Below are 22,761 nucleotides of genomic sequence, written 5' to 3'. Positions count from 1 at the left end.
AACCAGAGTTAAACGCCAAAAACACGTTACAGCTTGGCGTTTAACCCCAAGAGAAGCCTCTGCACGTGTAAAGTTCAAGTTCAGCCCAAGCACACATCAAGGTGGGCCCCGGAAGTGGATTTCTGCACTTAGACTTAATTCTGTAAACCCTAGTAACTAGTTTAGTATATAAATATAACTTTTTACTATTGTATTTACATCTTTTGGAATATCTTTAGAATATCCTTAGATCATCTTTGGATCTTTGGATTATCTTTTGATCCCTTAATCACGTTTTGGGGGCTGGCCTCATGGCCATGCCTGGACCTTCATCACTTATGTATTTTCAACGGTGGAGTTTCTACACACCATAGATTAAGGTGTGGAGCTCTGCTGTACCTCGAGTATTAATGCAAACTACTATTGTTCTTCTATTCAATTCATGCTTATTCTTATTCTAAGGTATTCGCTTGCACTTCAATGATGAATGTGATGATCCGTGACACTCATCACTATTCTCACTCATGAACGCGTGCCTGACAACCACTTTCGTTCTACCTTAGATCGAGCGCATATCTCTTAGCCTCCATTCTGAAAGATCGGAGTCTTCGTGGTATAAGCTAGAATTATTGGCGGCCATTCCTGAGATCTGGAAAGTCTAAACATTGTCTGTGGTATTCCGAGTAGGATCTGGGAAGGGATGACTATGACGAGCTTTAAACTCGCGAGTGTTGGGCGTAGTGATAGACACAAAAGGATCAATGGATCCTATTCCGACATGATCGAGAACCGACAGATGATTAGCCGTGTTGTGACAGCGCATTTGGACCATTTTCACTGAGAGGATGGGAAGTAGCCATTGACAACGGTGATGCCCTACATACAGCTTGCCATGGAAAGGAGTAAGAATGATTGGATGAAAGCAGTAGGAAAGCAGAGATTCAGAAGGAACACAGTATCTTCATGCGCTTATCTGAAATTCCCACCAATGAATTACATAAGTATCTCTATCTCTATGTTATGCTTTATTTATCTTTATATTCAAAAACCATTATAACCATTAGAATCTGCCTGACTGAGATTTACAAGATGACCATAGCTTGCTCCATACCAACAGTCTTCGTGGAATCGACCCTTACTCACGTAAGGTTTATTACTTGGACGACCCAGTGCACTTGCTGGTTAGTTCTGCGAGGTTGTGAAGAAAGTGCTGAGATTATCAACGCGCATACCAAGTTGAGCGCCATTGTTAGATATCACAATTTCGTGCACCAATAGCCAAGCTCTTTAAATATTTTCTTCAAATCAAAATAATTCACTAGGTCAAGATCCAACAGAAAAAATCTCTTTCCATTCCCATTAATGTAAAGAAGTTCACTCCTGTTATCTTTGAAAAAGCTCTCCCATGTTAAAAGATAAGGATAATCTAATCAATCATCTGACATTCATAAATATAGAATAAAATGTCAAAATCAAAACACAAATTTATAGAGATCAATTACATACTAAACAACAACTGCTCAAACTTTGATTTTTTTTATTTGTGATAACCATATTAATCCATGCATAAAGTGTATTTACCACAAACTATTGAATCTTTGTAATGTTAAGCTCGTATATGCATGCATTACATAACTTATTAGGAACTGATTTTTATAGTAATGAAAATCTAAAAACACTTTTTTCAGCAACTAATTTCTACTACTATAAACAACTACACGAAGTGCACACCTTCAAACAAGTGTAACAATGAACAACTATACCATCCACATCATAATAGAGAAGAGATATACTAACTTTGACCAGTGGTGACCGATAAACCGACAAAACCTTCTTTTACAATAGCTCTGTCTCGTACAAAGTCTTGATTCAACAATGTCAGTGGAGGTCATCGGAGGATTAACAGTTGATGTGGTGATGGTTTTCTCCGTAAAACTTAGAGAAAGAAAGAGAGGGTGTTACTTGTAAATTCGTTTTGGGGGAGAGAAAACAAAAAGAGACCTTTACACCTACTCAACTAATGAACGACAACACAACATCGTGCCCTAGTCCCAAAACGTGGCGTTTAACATCATTCAGAATAGGGACCTATTTGTCTTAATCTCACATGGTACTTAACGGCTGAGTCACCAACTTCACGTGACACGTCAGATTATTCTGTTAATTCGTGATGGAGAAATGACAAAAAGGATTAAAGTGACGGACGTCAGAAAAAGTTGAAAACTAATTGTGTAATTAAATTTTGTTAGAGACTAAAACGTCTACTTTACATTTTTTTGTGGATCAATTTGAGTAAATACTCAAAATTATATGAATATAGAATATTAAACACATATTCTATGAATATTTTTCTTAAAATATAGAAATAAATGTTTTTTTATAAATAAAACTGATATTATAACTATTGGTCATTAAAACGAAAAGAATAATTATTAAAATCGTCTGTTATAAACTTAGAAAGTTAGAATGCATACAAATAAAATCGAGTGCCAAGGCTGTTCATATTAGGGGTGTTCGCGATGCGGTTTGGTTCGGTTTTTGAGGAAAAAGCCATCCGATCCGATCGTTTAATTAAAGTGCGGTTCGGTTTGGTTCGGTTTTTTGTCAAGGTCATCCGAACCAACCAAACCAATTAAAATCGGTTTGGTTTGGTTCGGTTTGTTCGGTTTTTTTAATAAAAAAAATTTTCTACCATACTATTATGCAAAGTCGTAACATTGAAATCGACAAACCAAAATACACAATAGCTAACAAAGTCTTGATCTAATGAAATTTAACGACAACAGAATTCAAATACGACAATTAAAGAAGTTCAATAGTTCAACAGTCAACAGTCAACACAACTGAAAATAAAAGTAAATTGTCATTAAACTGATAGCAAAGTTACGGTGTCTTCTCCAACAAAATAGCTAAACTTCTTAATGCAAACCAACCTGAAATAAAAAAAACAATTACATAATAAGAACAATAACGACAATAATAATAATAATAATAATAATAATAATAATAATAATAATATAAGGAGAACAATTACTACCATAACAAGATGTACTCAATCAGACTCAACACCAGAATCTTCTTCATCAACGGGAGCTTCTTCAACAGCCCGCCTTTTCCCTCGGCCTCTACTAGCAAGCTTCCTTGTGTTTCGATGAGGAGCTGGGACAGGAGGCAATGCTGTCGGAGATCTGATGCTTGTTGATTCATTCGCAAGAGGAACTGGCGGCAATCCGGATTCACCCATATTCTCATTGGAACTGACGTCAAACTACATAAATAAATACAATAAGTCAAGGCCAGAAACACAACAAGTTATCAACCAGCAGCAATCCAGGAATACAATAAACCAACAGCAATCCATCAATACCAATTACCAAGTTATCAACATTCAACAATAAATCAATAACCATATTAAACAGCAACTATATTATCAACAAGAAATAACCAGCAACTATATTAAACAGCAACCATAGTAAACCATAGCAACTCATACACATACACACACAAAGACACATACTTGGGGGTATCTTCTGTTTGTTACTGGCTTGAAATGAACGCAATTGCTACCTCTTTCAATTTAAATAAGAAATGCACTCATAGGAGATTAGGTAATAAACGACTCGAACTGCTTACATAATACATAATTGAATATTTGAATATATTATATGAATGGCTAATACGTCAGTAATATCTTTCTAAATGTATATTCAGACTCTTGAGTATTAAACAGCAACCATGTTATCAACTGGTTCAAATTAAACAGCAATAAACAGCAAATTAAACAGCAACCATATTCAGGAATAAACAGCAACCATATTCAGAAATAACCAGCAAATTCAACAGCAATAAACACTTAAACAGCAACCATATTGACTTGGAATGGTTCAAATTAAACAGCAATAAATAGTAAACACTAAACAGCAAACACCAGTAAACAGCATATTGACTTGGGCTCCATGTTGGAAGTAAACAGCCTTACAGCCACCAATAAACAGCCAGTAAACAGCAATAAACAGCAAATTACCTGAATCGGTGGCTCGAGTTCCATGTTGACTTGGGAGGAAGGCTGACTGGGAGACTCGGAGGTGCTGCCGTGCTGGACTGCTGGGAGTGGGTTGAACTGATGATTAGTGGCGCTGAGTGGGAGAACCCAGAAACACTGCTGGCGCTGGGTGGTGGCGTCTCAACGGCGACGTCTCTAGTGCTGTGCGTGGTCGACGGCGTGGTGCTGTGCGTGGGCGACGGCGTCGTGCGGTGGGTGGCGTCGTGCGATGGGTGGCGTCGTGCGGTGGGTGGCATCGTGCTTTGGGAATTTGGATAAGAGAGAGCGAGAGCGACTGAGAGGTTAGGGATTTGGGGGGTTAGGGTCACTGGGTCAGGGAGACAGGGACGGCTGGGGTGGGAGGGGGGGTGCTCTCACACTCGCGCAGCGCAGCAACTCTGTTCGTTTGGGGGTGGGAGTCTGGGGGGTGGGGTTAGGCATTTTAGGGTTTTTTTCGAATCGGTTCGGTTCAGTTCGGTTAGAATTTTCATATTCAAAACTGAAAACCAAATCAAACCGAACAAAAAACAGCAAAATAAATTTTTTTCAGTTTTTTCGATTTTCGATTATTTCAATTTTCGATTTTTTCGATTCGATTCGTCGATTTAGTTCGGTCCGGATCGATTTTGAACACCCCTAGTTCATATGATTCTGGCCTGTTACACAGCTATTTGTGTAATTTATAATGTAATAATTTCTATGTATCTATGCCTGCTTAAGGATGGACTCAATTAAGTACAAATAAGAATAAAACAAAGAAAAATACGGGATGTAAAAGAATTTAAACTCTTATAAGTGAAAGAGAGATGAATATAGAAATCTAGGCTTGTATTAATTTGTCTTTGATTCTACAATGATAAATTTAGTACTGGCACATTAAAGAGCCAAAATCTATTGCATTCCAAAGTCGTAGATACTGGGCCTACCTAACCCCTCAAAGTCAGTCTACTTATCCAAACACCAAAACGGGGTAAATTAATGTGAAGTAAGAGCAATTCAACTCAAACCAAACTGTTCATACTTGATTTGCAAGTATATTACGGGAAATGAAGATACCAAGTAGTTACAAAAAAGAAAGGTTTGGTCAAACAGAAACATCAACCAAGTATTGATTGGAGGAAGCTTCCCATAGCTCCACAAGCACAAGAACAAGCTCATCCCTCATCTTGGATTAGGTATGGCGGAGGTTGCGGTTACAATTGTGGTTGAAAAGCTAGCAGAACTGCTGGTCCAGCAAGCAGCGGAGGCAGTTTCAGAGGTGGAATGCCCAGAGGGGGTGAGGGAGCAAGTAGGGAAGCTCAAGAACGAACTGGCATGGATGCAGGGCTTCCTCAAGGACGCAGACGCTAAGCAAAGCAACGAGCGTGTTCGCATCTGGGTCTCTGAAATCAGGGACTTGGCCTTCGAAGCCGAGGAGCTCATTGACACCTACATGTACAAGGCAGCCATGCACACCCGCCACCTGGACAAGCTTTTAAGACCCCTCCACATGTACAAGCTTGCAAGGAGAATTGACAGGATCATGTCCAAGATCAAGGACGTCTCCGCCAGGCCCGAAGCTTATGGCGTCCGAGGCGAATCGCGCGAGGATATTAACCTCACTAGTATTGAGAGTTTGAGGCACTGGAGGCAGCCATCGCCTTACTCGGAAGAAGAGTATGTTATTGAACTTGAAGATGACATTGAGCTGCTGCTATCTCAGCTTCTTGCCGTGGAGCCAAGGAACCATGTAGTTTCCATAGTTGGCATGGGGGGTTTGGGAAAAACCACCTTAGCCAAGAAGCTTTACAATCACAGAAGCGTGGTGAACCACTTTGAGTGCAAAGCATGGGTGTATGTGTCGAAGGAGTACAGAAGAAGGGATGTTCTGCAAGCGATTCTGAGGGATGTGGATGCTTCAAGCAGAGATGAGGCTGACAGGTTGGAGAGGTTGCCGGAGGAAGAATTGGTGAACAAGCTTCACAGTGTGTTGGATGAGAAGAGGTACATGGTGGTTCTTGATGACATTTGGGGAATGGAGGTTTGGGACGGCTTGAAGTCTGCATTTCCAAGGAGGAAGATGGGGAGTAAGATATTGCTGACAACTCGGAAATGGGAAGTTGCTTTGCATGCCGATGCGAGTAGCAGTCCTCATCATCTGAGGACACTGACAGAAGATGAGAGCTATAGTTTGCTATGCAACAAGGTGTTCATCCCTCCGGAGTTGGAGAGCCTTGCAAGGGAGATTGTGGTGAAATGTGAGGGTCTGCCCTTGGCTCTGGTTGTGATTGGAGGATTGCTGTCAAGGAAGCACAAGTCAAGTGTGGAGTGGGATCAAGTGCTGAGGAATATCAGCTGGCACTTGCTGCAAGAGCAGGAGAGGATAGCAAGGATTCTGGAACTCAGCTACAATGATTTACCCTCCCATTTGAAGTCCTGCTTTCTCTATTTAGGCCTTTTCCCGGAGGGTCTCAACATTCAGACAAAGAAACTGCTCAGATTGTGGGTTGCCGAAGGCTTTTTACCGCAGGAAGGCCAAGAGACGCCGGAAGGTGTTGCTCACAGATACTTGAATGAGTTGATTGGAAGGTGCATGATTCAAGTGGGAGCAGTGAGCTCCTTAGGCAGAGTTAAAACAATTCGCATCCATGATCTTCTCAGAGACCTTTCACTCTCCAAAGGAAAAGAGGAATATTTTCTCAAAATATTTCATGGCAACATGGCACCCTCATCCACCACTTCTCAATCTCACTCTCAGCAGCCAACCAGATCCCGGCGCCTTTCTATACATTCTTGTGACGACCGGTATGACTTCTTAAAACACGGTGCTCATCATTCGCGGTCCCTGCTGTTCTTCAACAGAGAGTATAATGATATAGTGGGGACAATCTGGTTCCACTGGAATTTCCTCCAAGAACAGAAATTGAATTTCATCTACAGGAAATTCAAGCTACTCAGAGTGCTGGAATTAGACGGTGTTCGGGTTGTTAGCCTGCCAAGCACAATAGGGGACCTGGTTCAGCTAAGGTACCTAGGATTGAGAAAGACTAATCTAGAAGGAAAACTGCCACCTTCCCTTGGAAACTTGAAAAACCTGCAGACACTTGATTTGAGGTATTGCTGTTTTCTCAAGAGAATACCAAATATAATTTGGAAGATGGTGAACTTGAGACATTTGCTGCTCTATACTCCATTTGACTCTCCAGACAGTGGACATTTAAGATTGGATACATTAACAAATCTGCAAAGCCTACCCTACATTGATGCTGGTAAGTGGATAGAAGACGGCGCTTTAGCCAAAATGAGCAATCTCAGGCAGCTGGGGATATATGAATTATCAGGAAAAATGGTGAATTCTGTGCTTTCCACTGTGCAAGGTTTTCGCAACCTTCATTCGCTAACTCTTTCACTTCAATCCGAAGAGGATGAATTTCCAATGTTTAGGCAGCTGTCTCAGTGCATTCATCTTGAGAAGCTCTCTTTGATTGGAAAGATCAGGAAGCTACCCGATCCACATGAATTCCCTCCAAATCTTTTGAAACTAACTCTGCATAACTCCCACCTGCAGAAGGAGTCAATTGCCAAACTGGAGCGGTTGCCTAAACTCAAGATGCTCATATTGGGCAAAGGTGCATACAATGTGCAGGAACTGAGCTTCAATGCTGAGGGGTTTTCGCAATTGAATATTTTGCGGCTTATTCAGTTGAAAGAATTGGAAGAATGGACTGTTGAGGAAAGAGCACTTCCTAGGCTCGAGCACATGCTTATTGATGGCTGTGAGAAGCTGAGAACGATTCCAGAAGGACTCAAGACTCTCACTTCTCTCAAGAAAATAAAAATTATAGGAATGCCGGTAGAATTTGAACATAGGCTTCGAACTAATGATGTGCCGGAGTTCAAGTATGTTACTCCAGCAATTGAATCTTCCATGGACATTTTGGCAGTTGGTATGCTGATTCATTCACCGATGCTTCTATTTCAAGTTTGATATATAAAATACATTTATGCATTGGTGTAAAGGATTTAAGAAGCTCACTTTGATTGCTTCATTTTATATTACAGATTAACAATCAGCACAATGTTGATGAGTAAGCACAAACCTTCATCTAAGGCATGGAAACATTTTCAGGATCTTGCAGGTATATTTCATTTGCCATTGAACATTAATGAGTCATCAATCTCTCAAAAGGAAATCCATTTTTTATGCAAATGGTCAAGATTTATTGCAACTTTAAAGTTTTAACGATCTGAGTCTCGGACTATTAACACATTTGTATGACTCATTTAGTAAGTTAGAATTCTGTTAGAATTGTTAGAGTTGATTAGTTCAGAATTAGTATAGGATAAGTTAGTCCCTACTTTCCATTAACCAACTTTCCCGCTATTAATGCATTTATACATGTCAACTTCTGCATTAATTTAATGCAAGCTATGATTTCTCTCATTTCTCCTCTGTTATACACTTATACTTATACTGACTTGTATAAAAAACAGCAAGAATTTTTGTTTAATATTCACTCATTAAATCATGAAGGATAAAGAGAAAGAGTTAATGTTCATATATAAAGAAGCTGAGTGTGGATAGAATATTTCTTTATTAAGTTATTGGAATACTCATTTCACCAAACATAAAAATAACAAATTAACAATGCTATAAAACACCCCACTTAATGTTCATGACACACGGCCAAAACTCATCATGTAGAAGAATTAAATGTTGATAAACAAGGAACAATAAATTAAAACATAGGTACAATCATGAGATCTGCCAACATGACAATTTTGTGACTTGATTAAGCATTAACCCTTCTGCAGTTCTTTCTGATCTCACCCCTTGAGCCTGTTAAGGGAGTAATGTTCCCCATCTTAACCATGGACTTGGCAAATTGTTCAAAGAAAAGATCATTACTTTCAGCATACTTCTTTACTAAACCTGCAGACACTGTATTCTGTGTCAAGAGAATTTCATCAGAGCTCAACAAACCCTTCTTAGTCAGTAAGTTCTTGTAGTAGCTGTTATCAAATTTTGCTGGGCTGACAAAGTCTAGCACAAACAGATTCTGGTCTCCGCCGGATCTTGGGCAGTGAGTGCGCAATTGAGCAGCATAGTATTGGTCAAGAGTGAAGTCTGCTTTGCCGTTGCCAGTTTGGTTGTAGAGTCTTTGCCTGAAGCTGGTACACCTTGAGTCTCCTATAGTATGGCTACCTATAAAAATTATACAACTGTTTATACCCAAGAGCACTGGTGCAGCTATGAAATACCACCAAAAGAACTAAATGGGAGTGATACTTAAATGTAGTAATTTGGTGCATGCATGAGAATAGGGGCTTTAAGCATAAACCAATCATGTTATGGACACACAAAAAACAAGAAGAGAGGCTTACCAGATAAAGCAACTAGATCAACAATATCAAGGCCTTTAAGCTTGAATTTAGTTAGGATGGTTTGAAATGTGTTGTTGGGGGCAGGAATGTTGTAGTTAGAACCACTTATACTTGCATCAAGAGAATCCCTTCTGCCTAGAGGCACTTCCCAGCTTGGTCCACCAGTCTGCACATAAAAGGGTATGGTAAAATCAAGTCTTTAAAATCATCCTAGATTAAGATAAGGATATAGAGAGTGCCAAAAAATAAATAAAATACTAACAAGAACAGTTGAATCTCTGGCAGCTATGGCTAAAATGTCAGCACAGGACACAGTCTCAGGGCATTCCTTCTCTAGTGCTGATTTGATTTCATCAATAACTTCAAATCCTCGAGCTGAATTACGGTTGGGATTTGACCTCTTCTCGCTGATAATGGTTCCACTGCTATCTAGCAACACTGATCCATCACAGCCCTGAAATTGCAACTAAGTCATTCACTAGAACAATATAAATTCTATAACACATTTATGACGACACTTAGAAAAATTTTCCATTTTCGTTTCAATCACTTAGTTGTTGTTGGCTTCCTGTCATGTTATGTGCAGAGACCTTGACAAAGCAGTCATGAAAATGCAATCTCAGCAGGGAAGCAGCCATGCGTGTTTCTTTTGCGACAGCTTTGGCCACAATGGACTTGACAATCTCTTGAGCTCTGGGGCAAGACTTGTCATAATATTGCAGGTAGAGGTAACCGCCTACTTTCTTGTCACAATGGCAGAAGGGTGCAAAGGCTAGTAGAGAAAGAAGCAGGAGAAAGTTCACAGAATTGGCCATACTTGTTCCTCTCATCAAGATCACAAAACAGAACACAAACTATAGAGTGAGTATCTAGAAAGAAAAAAAATAAAACGTCTTCAAACTTGATTGGATGCACATTGTGATAAGAACATGGTATTTATAGGAAGAACCTGGCAGAAAATAATTGCATAACAGGAGAAGAGTAAGAAAAAGGTGCAATGGTAAAAAAAAAAGCTTGGAGTTGGTAGCTAACTAGCTTTCAAATCCATTAAAAAAAAGGAATATTGGAGTTGTTAAGTCTTGCCTCTTGCTACTGGACAAAATAAATTCTCTGTAGTATTATCAACATAAAAATAGCTTGAGGCTTTTTAGCATGGTATAAAGCAAAAGTGTTTAAGCTTAAGCTTAACTAATTATTAGAAGGCATTATTGGACCCTGGTTCCTACAGTATTCTTGCATTGAAAGCTATGTATTATCATTGGGTGTTTTTATTAAGACCCGCATCAATTCCTTTCTTGCATTAACTTCTTAAGCACTATGGTCTGCTTTTCATTAGACAAAACAATGATTTGGCCTAATTACACTTTTTCACATGTACTTTATTTTCTTTTGCTAGGCATGCATGTGTTTTTCTTTTCTGCATTTCTTTTTATTACTATAAATGTTCTTGTTCTTTGCCTTATTGAGGGAGTCTACACCTGCTTATGTTGACTTCATTGTCGGTCTTCATATTATTGAGCTAAGTTTCCTACCGAAAATTGTGTATCCAATGAGAGAATTGACACAAAAGCTAGGATTAACCGTTGCTTTAGATTAATGTTGAATATTTCAAAGCTCTTCTTGCATATCTCTCTTTTTGATTCATATCTTTTTTCCATATTTTTCTATTGGAGAAAGGCATGCACATGTTATATTAAAATACGACAGAATAAATTTAACATGCGGTGGATGAATTATAGATTATTATAACTGTTTTTACACGTTTGTACTCTTTATATATGCTCCTTTTCTTGATCACTATAAAGACGTTGCTTGCTCTTGATTTCTGGTTAGTTAATTAAACGGAATAACTTTTTGACTTCAAAACCTAACAACTTGTATTTAAGCTCGTGTAACTTTATACACGCGTGATGACAAGGTCTATAGTAAAATAACAAATCAAAGGGAATGTTACATAATTAATTTTGTGATGTAATTATATGAAGGAACAGGTAAGTTTGGATAACATACACCTACTCCTCTCCAGGTTTCTTAAACCAAATTTGTCTTCTTCTGGTTTACCAGTATTTGCTTTTATATATATGCTGCTAAAAAATGAGGGCTATGCTTCTTTTAGTAGCATATAGTAAGAGATAATATTAAGCTGTGTGTGGCACCTGGCAAACTAGCCCCAAAGCTTTGAAAGAATAATAAGGATTATTACATATGAATTTCATGCAGCATAATTCGAATAAATTCTCTCAAGGGGTTATGTCTGCTTTACTTTTAAGCACCTACTTGTTCTTGGCAGCTGGCAGCTCCCCAGCATGACAATATCATAAACTATCACATGAAAAAATGGTAATTGGTTCTTTGTAAATTTGAGCTTATGTGTTTTTATTTTGTGCTTTACACTTAACTACTTGAGTACATCTACTACCGGTAAACTAGACAAGCATTTTACAGCATAAATAAATAGGTAACGTGGTACCGTCACTCAACTTTGGTATCTTGGCTTAATTTCTGTTAAACTGTAGCAATTCACACGTGCAATCTATTTATATTAAAAGAGAAATCACAGTAGGATTGGAAGTGAGTTGAGCTTAGTTAAGTTAGACCAAGTTTAAATTCAGCTCACAGAAATTGAGCTTGCCTCACGACTCGACTCATTAACAATGAATATATTTCTTAAGCTCAAGCTTAACTCACCGAATGCTCACGAGCTGACTCAAATAATAGGAATATAATCTATAATTCTATATAAACAAATTATAACTTATATATTTTAAAAAATATTTAAAAAGATCAATTTTATATATTGTTATCTATCAATAAATTATAAATTTTTTATTTATGTCCTACATTAAAATTATATATAAAAAATAAATATAAAATTTTAAATAATTAAGATCATTAATATATATAATTATATATTACTATTTCATATGTATATATATAATATTAAAAGTATAGATTAAATGCATATAGAATATGTGTATTAATAATTATATATATATATATATATATATATATATATATATATATATATATATATATATATATCGAGTCAGCTCACGAGTTAATGAGTTGAACTTATCCAAACTCAAACTCGACTTATTTAATTTATGAGTTCAATTCCAAGCTTAAGCGTGGCTCACAACTCACGAATTTAGCTTATCAAACTATTAACTAGTCAAGCTCGAACTAATTTGACTCACTTCCAACCCTAATCACAACCATTATTAGACATTAGTAGACATTTGATTTTATTCTATTTTAACACCTAAAATTTTTTCTTTAAATGACATAAATTTTTATCTTTACATTATACTATAGTATTTTTATTATATTTTTATAATTTTTTATTTTTATATAATGTTATAAATTCTTTTTTAATATTTTTTAATAAATATAGTTAAGTTATAAAATTTATTTCGTTCCCTCAAATAAATTTAATTTTTCATATTCTCCTGTTCTTTACTTTTATATAGGTTATTCTATATTTTTAATATTAATATTTATACTTTTTAAATAGATATAAACTGAGTTAAATTAAAATCTATTCATTCCACTACAAAAAAAAAAATTTAAAATGACATTTATATTATGACGATTTTGAAAACCTGCCATAATATTTCGATAGGATTAAGTATTTTTTTCGTCCTTAAAGACCGCATTTGTTTCTGAGAAGAGGACAAGACAATAACAAATTATGAAAATCTAATTTATTTTTATTTTTCTTCATTTAAAAAATTTGAGAAGAAAAATATAATAATAAAAAATATAATTATAAAAAATTAACTAGAATAATGAAAGAAAAAATAAAAAATAAGTTGTGCTCTGTGTCCTTCTTGTCAGGATGGATACAAAATATACTAATTCAGTGTCCCTATACACAATGTCTCTATCCATGTCTCATCTGTCAAACACGATTTTGTGTCACTCTGTCCCTGAAAACAAACGCAGCCTAAGGTATGGAGGAAAAATCAAATTCGTTCACAAAACTTTATAAAATCATCCTTTTATCCAAAAACAATATTTTTTAAACAATTTTATCATTAAATAAAAATAAAAAAAGGTGGAAAATAGGCATTGCTTCCTAACTGTTCGCATTCTCCCTTTTCCCATACATAGCCTTTGTCTACTTCACTACCAAATCTAAGACTTCCCCTAACCTCACCCTCTTCGGCTTCTACTTTTTGCTCGCCTTCATCGGAGCCACTGGTTAGTTTCCCTTCCTTTCACATCTCTTCTTTTATGCTTTCGATTTCAATTATTTAACCACCTCAATTCCATTCTGCAGTACCAGTTGGGTTTGAGTCATCGGCCACAATCACCGCTATGCAGAGCTCTTGTGGAGCCTCAACTCAAAGCGGAGAGCTGACCCGGAGAAGTTATAACGGTTCGGATATGTCCACAAGAACAGAACCGGAATGAAACTGGAAACGGAAGGGAGGGGAGGAAGCTTTCGCTGGTGACGGTGGAGGTTATGACGAGGACGAGTCAGGTAGTCACGAGTGGGTTTGGGTTGTTTTGTTCGAATGTTCTAGGTTTTTCTTTTGGCCTTCTTTGTGGAGTTGATGAATCCTGGATTTTGATTGTAAAATTTGAAACTTTTCTGAGTTTAAACGTGGGACTGTGCATTGATACCTCACATCAAGTACAATTCAGCAACTGTGCAATCCTCAATGCATTTGGTTCTGTATGTGCTGTCCTAATTTTCGTACATTTGCCATGGTTGTTTGGAGTTTGGGGTCAAATATTCAGGTTTTTCTTACCTTTACCATTTTTAAGAATCTATGTCTAGCTTGAGCACTGTTTTTCAATTAAGTTGCTGTTGTGATTTTGAAGTAGTTTTTGTACAAAATTTATCTTTAATGTAGTTTCTATTTTGCCAATTTTAGGCTACGTTTATTTGGAAAAAAATAAATAAAGAAGAAGAAAATAGAAAGAAAAGAAAAGAAAAAAAAGAAACTGGAGTCGATTTTTATTTTTTTAGATGTGTTTGGATGAAAGAAAAATAAAAAAATGTTATAAAAAGACAATTTTATTCTTATATTATAAATAATATAGAAAAAAGTAAAGAAATAATATTAAAAGTAGAAAGAGATTTAGTTTTCTCTTCATTATTGGAGAGAAAAAAATTGGTGAATCCTACCAATATTTTTTCATTTATTTTTCTTCCTCCTTCATTTCTCTTTTCAAACAAAAAAAAATATTGGTAGTTCCACCAATATTTTTTCATCCATCTTCACATGCTGATATCTGACAACCGTTAGATGAAAATTTAGTCAAATAAATCAAATCATCTAACGATTCTCAAGTATCAACTTCACTCACTATTTTAATACTGTGGTGTGTTGTGTTGCTGCCGTTAAGTAATTTGTCCTTGGTGGCGATTTGGGCCATTACAGCGGTTCCACCCCGCCGTTATCTCCCATATAAGCCCAATTCCAACCCTAATTTCAGCAACACCAGGTTGCTGAAGACGCGTGCGTACACTACTGCTTTCATTGTGTAGCGATCTCCGATCCTATGCGTTCCTTGACGATCTTCTCCGGCGGCATCCTCCGGCGACAATCTCCTCCGGTGACGTCTCCTCTAGCTTCTTGTTGTACTTCTTCTCTACCAAAATCCTCAGTGTCTCCCTTTCGTTCTCCCTTTCCTTCCATTGATGGTACTTCTCTCTCTTTCTATATATCTCTCTTTCTTTTTGGGTTCGCTTCTCACTCGTAAATTTGTCGTAACGGTGAAAATGTGATGTGAATTTTGATAAGGACAGTGTTTGATGATGGAAACCTACCGCAGGAGAATAGCTTCATATATGTGAGTGCTATTTCTTCTTTTTCCAGTTTCGGTTTGTAAATTATAGCTTAAATTATAGCTTAAATCTTTATAGAACTAATTAACTTGAGTTGATAATAATAATTACTAGTCTCTATGTTCCTGTCACAAATGCAGTTCAAATTTCTACATTAATTATTACTCTTTTTTTGCTATATCATGTAATTTAAGGGCTGGTGGAGTGGAGGATTTGGATATGGACTGTGAATTGGGATCTTAGATCAGAAGTAACTCAATTACCTGCAGAAGCTCAATACCAGCTGGTGAAATCCAACTTGATGCTAACTGCAGTATTGATTTGAACCTAGATTTCAATAGGTATTTTTATTTACTCCTTTTTATTGTTTTCTCCATTTGTTCACTGCTTATTATCAGAGATTTTCTTTATTTAGTCTTTTTTTTTTTTAAGTTGTTGCTTATTAAGATGGAATAAGATTTGATGGTTGTTACTGTTGTTGTCATATATTGATTTCTAATATTGATTTTTGTGTTTAAAATTTCAGATGCTAAGATTTCTAATAAGATTTCTAATATTGATTTCTAATAAGATTTGATGATTGTTACTTTTAAGTCTTTTGGCCGTTCCTTATAAAGATTGAAAGTTTAGATATGAACTATTAATAATTATGTGTTGGTAATGTCCAGTTAATTGATTATACGACCAAGTCAATCTTATCTTCTTAGTCATGTTGTTGAACCGTTATAAATTTCTGTTTTACCCTTATGACAATGTAACATCAGCATTCTAGTGTTCACTGGTGGTTAATCAGAGGTATGATTTGGAAACTGTTACATTATCCTGCATTTATAGCTTTATAATTATATTCCTGATTAATTTTATTTTACTATGTTAATCTTGCACATATTGGATGCTGTTTCCAACTTCCAATAGATACTTCTTGTTGCAATTTTTTGTTCAGAACTTCAGATATGCAACTGATTATCAAGCAAGAAATAAATTTTTAAAAAAAGAAGAAAACAAAAAATCCAATTGGTATTGTTCTACTCAATGAATAAATGCTCATGTGAGCTGACAACCATTTCCAGAAGATGGTTCTGTTTTTACATAGGTTGAACTATTGTGAACTGCAATTGTCTTGGAAATTATTTGACTTTTAAAATTTGACCCCCCCTTCTAAATCTTACACTTAATTTAGCAGTGAGTATATGTACCTCCTCACAATCCTTTATCATTCGATGCTTTGTGTATTTGTTCGATGTTAATTCTCTCATTCTTAAATTAGGTCTTATATTTGTTTCTCCCTTGTTCTAGCTGACTGGATTTGTTATTGATCAGGGCCTAGCTGCCTTAATTGGATTTGTGTTCTTGTGGTTTAATTGGCAACCTATAAAGTGAAAGATGCTTAAGTTGACTCTTTGTAAATAAAAGGTTTATTTCTTATTTTAACCCTTCAAATAACTAATTTGATAATCGTTAGCAGAGCAAACATGTAACTTTATTATTGATCTATCTAACCCATTATTTATTTCTTTTTTTAGTGACATGGTATACATTTTGTTGCTGCTGACAGTAGTCATTCCGTGATTCTTGCAATATCCTTTTTTGTAATAGCACTTTCATTATACCATATAATGCACCCACCCAGGTGCTCCTACATAAACTACATTTTTTTATATGTTTTTCATTATAATCTTATTTTGCATATGTTGTGCTGCATTAGGAGATCTTGATGTCAAAAAGTGAGAAGGAAAAATTATTTGGCTCCAAAAATTCTGAGCTTAATAAGGTAATAGCTTCATGTTCTTTCATCTGTTAATATATAAATTATATTATACACTCCACTTTTGATGCTAAATTTAATTTGTCTAATTTCGAATTTGTCCAATTTCTTCTTGTTAAGAGCTCCCAATCCCAATTTGTTTTGTTCTCTGTGTTTTTCTTCATGATCATCTATGTCAATGTCATCTATACAAGAATAATTAAGAACATCTCAGATTGTATATAGAAATTCTATTAATACAGACTCATGCCTTAGATAATGTAAGTATTTATATCTATATTTAGATCAAAATTATCTTCATCAGCAGTCAGGTTATCATTATTAGCTGCCTCAGAAGGAAAATTCGCATTTGAAAAGATCACTGAAAGTTCCTGAATACTCTCTTTAGAATCTTCTGTTTCCGCAATCGGGGCATGCTTTTTTTTACCACCGGTGAGATCTTTGATAACTTAGATGAATATTCCCTAGGGAAGTCAGAGAGCAAAGCAAGCACCATTACTTCCAAAGATAACATCAGCTAAGAATGGATCAAGTGAGGAGAATATGATATGAAATCTAACTCAATATTGTAGTTTGTCACAATACATTGATGTAAATCTTTTGGGATATCGAGCACCTTCGCCAACAGATAGTTTGCTAAGTTTAATAAAGTTTATTTTCATGCTAAATTATATAAGTTACTTTGCATTTTGCACGTGTCTCTTTATATTATTAATTTTATCATCATGGATAATATGGTCACTTTGTTTTTAATTTTATCACTTCCGATTAATTTTAAAATATATGATGTCAGTTAGGCCAATATGTTATATACACGAGCATGCTTGCGTGAACCACCTAGCTAGCTTCCTTGGGATTATGTGTACAATAATTAGTTATATATTTAATTTAATTTATTAGGTATATTTATTTATTATTCTAAATAAAAAGTTAGGACTCTATATAATGAACTATATTTTTATAAATGTTGTATTAATTAATTCTTATTGTTCAAATCCTTTAATAATATAATTTGATATTAATCCTAAATTATTAAAAATACAACATTCATATATTCTTAGTTGATTATACATACACACATGATGTATAGATATTGATCGTACATGATATATGGTATCTTAATTTAGTTATCTTATTATTTTGAGTTGAAAATTTTGGTCTATTTTTTTATATATACAAAGATTATATATCAATATGTCATTCTATTTGACCATATGCATGCAGATTATTTGAAATTTTGAATGTTTAATCTTGATAATTTTAATAAATCTGTTGGTGATAATTTTTTTAGGTTTTAGATCTTCTTCAACTCTTGTTGTTAGCTACTTTACTTTGAAAGTTTCAAATTTTAATATTTGCTGGGAAAGGAAAAAGAAGAAAAATTATTATTTGAAAGAGGTAATTATAATTTTCTTATATTTTCTTTTAAATACTATTTAAGTAAGTTCTTAATATCTAATTTGCATATAAAAGAATAAATTTCTTACCTTTAGAATATATATAGATTTTTAATGAATAGATTTTTTAAAATCCCTATTTGTAGTCCCTCTTAGTCATGTCAATCGATACGTCATGGATTTGGAAACCACGAACCACGCATGAGTATAAAGGTGGTGGCTTAAACAAGTTTTTGGATTTTATTTTTGAGCATCGATCTCTCGCGGGTCGTCAGATTAAATGTCCTTGTCCGGTGTGTGGTTTTGGCAAGTGGCAAACAAAAGAGAAAGTTTTTTAACATTTAATAGTTAAGTCATTTTTAAAAAACTACAAAGTTTGGTATTGGCATGGTGAAGAAGTACTTGGAATTGGGTCACAGGTTCATCAAACTAGTCATATTGTACAAGATTGATGGTTATCAATGGCTAAGAGAAGGGGAGTTGAATCTTAGTCCCTTTTTGCTTAGTAACACTTGTTGGCATTTGAAACAACTTCAGGAGACGTTTTGTTTTTTGTCTCGTACATAGCCACGAGACGTTTTCTTTTTATCTCGTAACCAAGTAAGGGATATTTTTCAGTTTTATCTCATATGCAGCAGAAACAGAAATGAAGTAGAAGAGAGAGAGAATCACACCACGAAGCATCTTGGTTCAGCTGCCAAGTGCAATGAACCCTACATCCAGTCTCTATCACTACAATGATGGAATTTCACTATAATCATCTTGATTACAAATACCAATTCTCCCTAGGAACTACCCTTCCTATTTGGGATAAGTCCAGAATCTAATCTCAATCCTGAACTTGACTTAGTCACCTGTCAAGCTTTCAACTGTTAAGTGTTAATCCAACTTGCAAGGGAATTTCCATAGAATTATGAAATACAACACAGATGTACAAAGGACCTTTAAGGACATCTATGGCTTTTTTTTTTAAATTTTATATATTCTACCTTTTTTCGCTCTATGACTTTTTCTTACAAACCTCACTGTTTAACTTTTTTTCCATGAGACTCAAGACAGACAAAATTAAACAGAAAAATACAATATGAAAAACATTGAAGGAGAAGAATTTCTGTTAGCTTGGGTAGCTATGAGAACTCTGTGCTTTTACTCTTTTTTCCTTACTTCAAGCCTTGACTGTTGTCCCTTATCATCCATCTTTGTTCACAATGTCAAATTCCATGAAAGATATATTCTTGTGTAGTATAAAGAAGAGTACCAGATGGTCTCTCGAGTAATATTTTACGGTTTGTTGACCTGAATCTCTGGATTGAAAAGCCATGGTTGCCACGTTCTTATGCAGCAACTATTACCCATTGCCATACGTAATGTGCTACCAGATAAAGTTACTGCAATGCTAATAGAGTTATCTTCATTCTTTCAACAGTTGTGCTCTAAAAGCTTAAGTCTTACAGAACTTGAGAAGCTCCAACCTCGAATAATCCTTACCCTTTGTCATTTAGAAATGTTCCCTTATTCTTTCTTTACAATCATGGTTCATTTAACTTGTCATCTAGTTGATGAAGCAAAACTCAGAGGACCAGTACACTATAGGTGGATGTATCCTATTGAGAGGTAAATATCTCTTTTCAATCATTATTCATTTAACCTATCACTTAGTTATATCTTGCTTAGTTATTTAACCTGTCACTTAATTATACAAACTAGGTATTTAGGTCATTTGAAGTCCTATGTACGAAACAAAGCTAAATCAGAAGGTTCTATAGCTGAGGGATACGTGGCTGAAGAAGCTCTTATATTTTGCGCTCGATACTTAGAAGGGATTGAGACAAGATTTAATAGGCCACCACGTATTGATGATCGTCCGGATGATAATTACAGTACACGTGGATTCCCTTTTTCCACAAATGGGGAACTCAAAGGGAGCTTTCACAGTATTTGAGTTGTCACATATGGAAAAAAAAACAAGCACATCGTTATGTGGTTTTAAATTGTTCATATGTCAAACCGTTCATTGAATAAGTGCTTAAGAATTTTCATACATGTTTTTTATTTACTTGAAAATAGTTGTTTAGTTAGAGTTAAACTTTCATATTTGAGAGTGACTTCAAAGATTTTGTACCAAGACAATCTAAGGGTAGAAGGCCTTCAAATGTAGAGATAGAAAAAAGAGTCAATAAAGATTGTTACTTGGTTTCCTGCGCAGGTAAATAGAGAATAAATAATTTTTTGCTAATATTGAGCTAGTATTTGTGGGTATAATAACTAATATGTTGTTCTATCATAATAGTTTATGAACCCAGATATTATGAATACTGTACATGAGGATTTGAGATACTTAGCAAGGGGTCCATCACGATATGCCAAGAGGTTTTCTACATTTAGTATTAATGGGTTCTCCTTTCGAACTACCAATAGAGACAATGGGTTAAAGACCCAGAATAATGGAGTTTTTTAATGTCTTCAGCTCCTTGTGTTGCTAGCGCTAGTGATACTGATGTTAGGAATGCTGATTTGTCATATTATGGCAAACTAGAAAGATATTATAGAACTAAATTACAATGGTTGATTTCGGTTACTTTATTCAAATGTAAATAGGCTGACACCACTAGAGAACGGGGCTGTAGAAAGGATAATTTGGGTTTTACTTCTGTTAATTTTTCACGAGTAATACACAATGGTGACCGAGAGGAGGATGATCCATATATTGAAGTCTCACAAGCTTGAATGGTGTATTTTGTCAATGATGAAGTGAATAAAGATTGGAGTGTTGTCGTGCATTTGAAGCCAAGAGATTCATATGATATGGGGGGAAATGAAGATGATGAAGCATGCGAGAATGAGCCATGGTTAGAGCAAAACTTAGATTCTTTATTTGAAAATGGTGATAATTTATCGTTGTTAAGAGATGAGGCAGATGATGAACTACTAGATAATGACATTGGAGAAGACAAACACATGTCAGAATAGTTAGTAGGTTAAATTAATTTAGTTTGTTTCATAATCACTCTGAATGACCAGTTCTTCAAATTGAGCTAAGCCAAAGACGGTAGAGTAGGTGAGTTTTATTAATAAGTGGTTTATTATAGAAAAATAATTTTTGTCTACATTTCTTCTTTTTCAATTTAATTTTTGTTTGTAAATTTTACATAAATATGTTGTTTAGATTCAGTAATTGATTTAATGGAACTACTAAACCTTGGTGTATATTTTATTCTATATTTATTAATTATTTATTTGATCTATTATGCAGATATGTCAAAGCAAAAGAGGTACAAGAATCTACTTAAAGCAGCAGCAGCTGTAAATTATTCACAAGACAAGTCAATAGCAGCTGCAAATTCATCACGAGTTAAGTCGGCAGCTGCAAATGCATCACAAGTCAAGTCTGCAGCAGCTGCAAATTTCTCTCGAGACAAGTCGGCAGCAGCTGCAAATTCCTCCCGAGATAAGTCGGCAGCAATTACAAGTTCCTCCCGAGATAAGTCGGCAGCTTCAAATTCTTCTGAGCCATCATCAGTTGCTTCAACTATATCTGAGCATTCATCCGAACCTAAACGTAAATGTGGACGTGAATCTAAGTATTACTGGACTGTTGATGCCATAGGTATGTAATATTCTCAATTGTAATATTCTCCGGCCACCTATTGCACCATTTCTTTCACTCCTCTTCCTTTCCAAATTTCACTATCTTCCAAATTTCATCCATTTTTTCTTTAATACAATGACCTCTCGGAATCAATTTACATGTCCATGTTTGGTAAATAGAAGGGTGGGCAGGGTTGTGGAGAGATGCAGCACAAACAATCACATAGGAGCTGCTGATTTTTGCTGTTGTTTTTGTTAATGATAATCAGTGATGATAATTACTGGTAGTTAACATTTACGTTGCATTAATACGTTACCATACATTACCGTAAACCATAGAGATTAGAGAGTATAGAGACCCCTGTCAATGTCATTGTCTAGTCAGTGGAGATTCTTAAGAAAGATGGTAAAATGAGCAGCGTCAGTGGGGTGGGTCACACACACTTTTCGGTGCATCTTTTCTCTAAATGGGTCAGATTTTCCTCCAAATAACGTTCCTGTCACTACTGCTTCCCTTCTACTTCTACTTCTACACCACAATGCCTCGCAGCTGTTCCTCTCTCCTTCCAAAACATTTTATTGAGTTATTATCTGAAGAGTATATATGTTCTGATCAATCGCAGCATCTTATCTCGTTTAGCAGTAATCATTTTCTGGTCTAACTTTTTCTTTGAATATTTGGTCGAAATTATGTTTCTTATTTACCTTATTATATTCTTACATTTGATCAAATTATTCTTTTTCTTAAATTTTATATTCTTACATTTGATCCAACTTGTTCTTTTTCTTAAATATTATAGTATTTTCTTGTTTTAATAATGATATT

At 35.4% G+C, this 22,761-nt stretch overlaps 2 protein-coding genes and 1 long non-coding RNA gene across 10 annotated transcripts; 2 read left to right on the top strand and 1 right to left on the bottom strand.

Moving 5' to 3' along the window:
* Positions 1 to 5,016: 5,016 nt before the first annotated feature.
* Positions 5,017 to 10,689, top strand: LOC130979973 (disease resistance RPP8-like protein 3). The gene is made up of 3 exons (XM_057903553.1): positions 5,017 to 7,947; positions 8,063 to 8,139; positions 9,972 to 10,689. Exons 1-2 carry the CDS (start codon positions 5,199 to 5,201, stop codon positions 8,065 to 8,067), a joined length of 2,754 nt encoding a protein of 917 aa, XP_057759536.1. The 5' UTR covers positions 5,017 to 5,198; the 3' UTR covers positions 8,068 to 8,139; positions 9,972 to 10,689.
* Positions 8,579 to 10,215, bottom strand: LOC130979975 (peroxidase 72). The gene is made up of 4 exons (XM_057903554.1): positions 9,976 to 10,215; positions 9,648 to 9,839; positions 9,386 to 9,551; positions 8,579 to 9,206 (listed from the first exon to the last, which is right to left on the bottom strand). The coding sequence occupies exons 1-4, from the start codon at positions 10,213 to 10,215 to the stop codon at positions 8,794 to 8,796; spliced, it is 1,011 nt and encodes a 336-aa protein (XP_057759537.1). The 3' UTR covers positions 8,579 to 8,793.
* Positions 10,690 to 13,364: 2,675 nt separating the features above from the next.
* LOC130982449 (uncharacterized) lies at positions 13,365 to 17,618 on the top strand. Of its 8 annotated transcripts, XR_009087166.1 has the most exons (7): positions 13,476 to 13,588; positions 13,668 to 13,871; positions 14,744 to 15,041; positions 15,147 to 15,190; positions 15,380 to 15,526; positions 16,506 to 16,598; positions 16,709 to 17,618. It is a non-coding gene; the product is annotated as an uncharacterized LOC130982449 (long non-coding RNA). The 8 variants fall into 8 exon arrangements; XR_009087161.1 differs by having other exon boundaries at positions 16,506 to 17,618; XR_009087163.1 differs by having other exon boundaries at positions 15,380 to 16,598.
* The last annotated feature ends 5,143 nt before the right edge of the window (positions 17,619 to 22,761 follow it).

The sequence above is a fragment of the Arachis stenosperma genome, chromosome 5, assembly GCF_014773155.1.
Source record: "Arachis stenosperma cultivar V10309 chromosome 5, arast.V10309.gnm1.PFL2, whole genome shotgun sequence".
NCBI classification, from domain to species: Eukaryota; Viridiplantae; Streptophyta; class Magnoliopsida; order Fabales; family Fabaceae; genus Arachis; species Arachis stenosperma.
The sequence above is the reverse complement of the archived record's forward strand: the minus strand, read 5'-3'. Positions and strand labels throughout refer to the sequence as shown.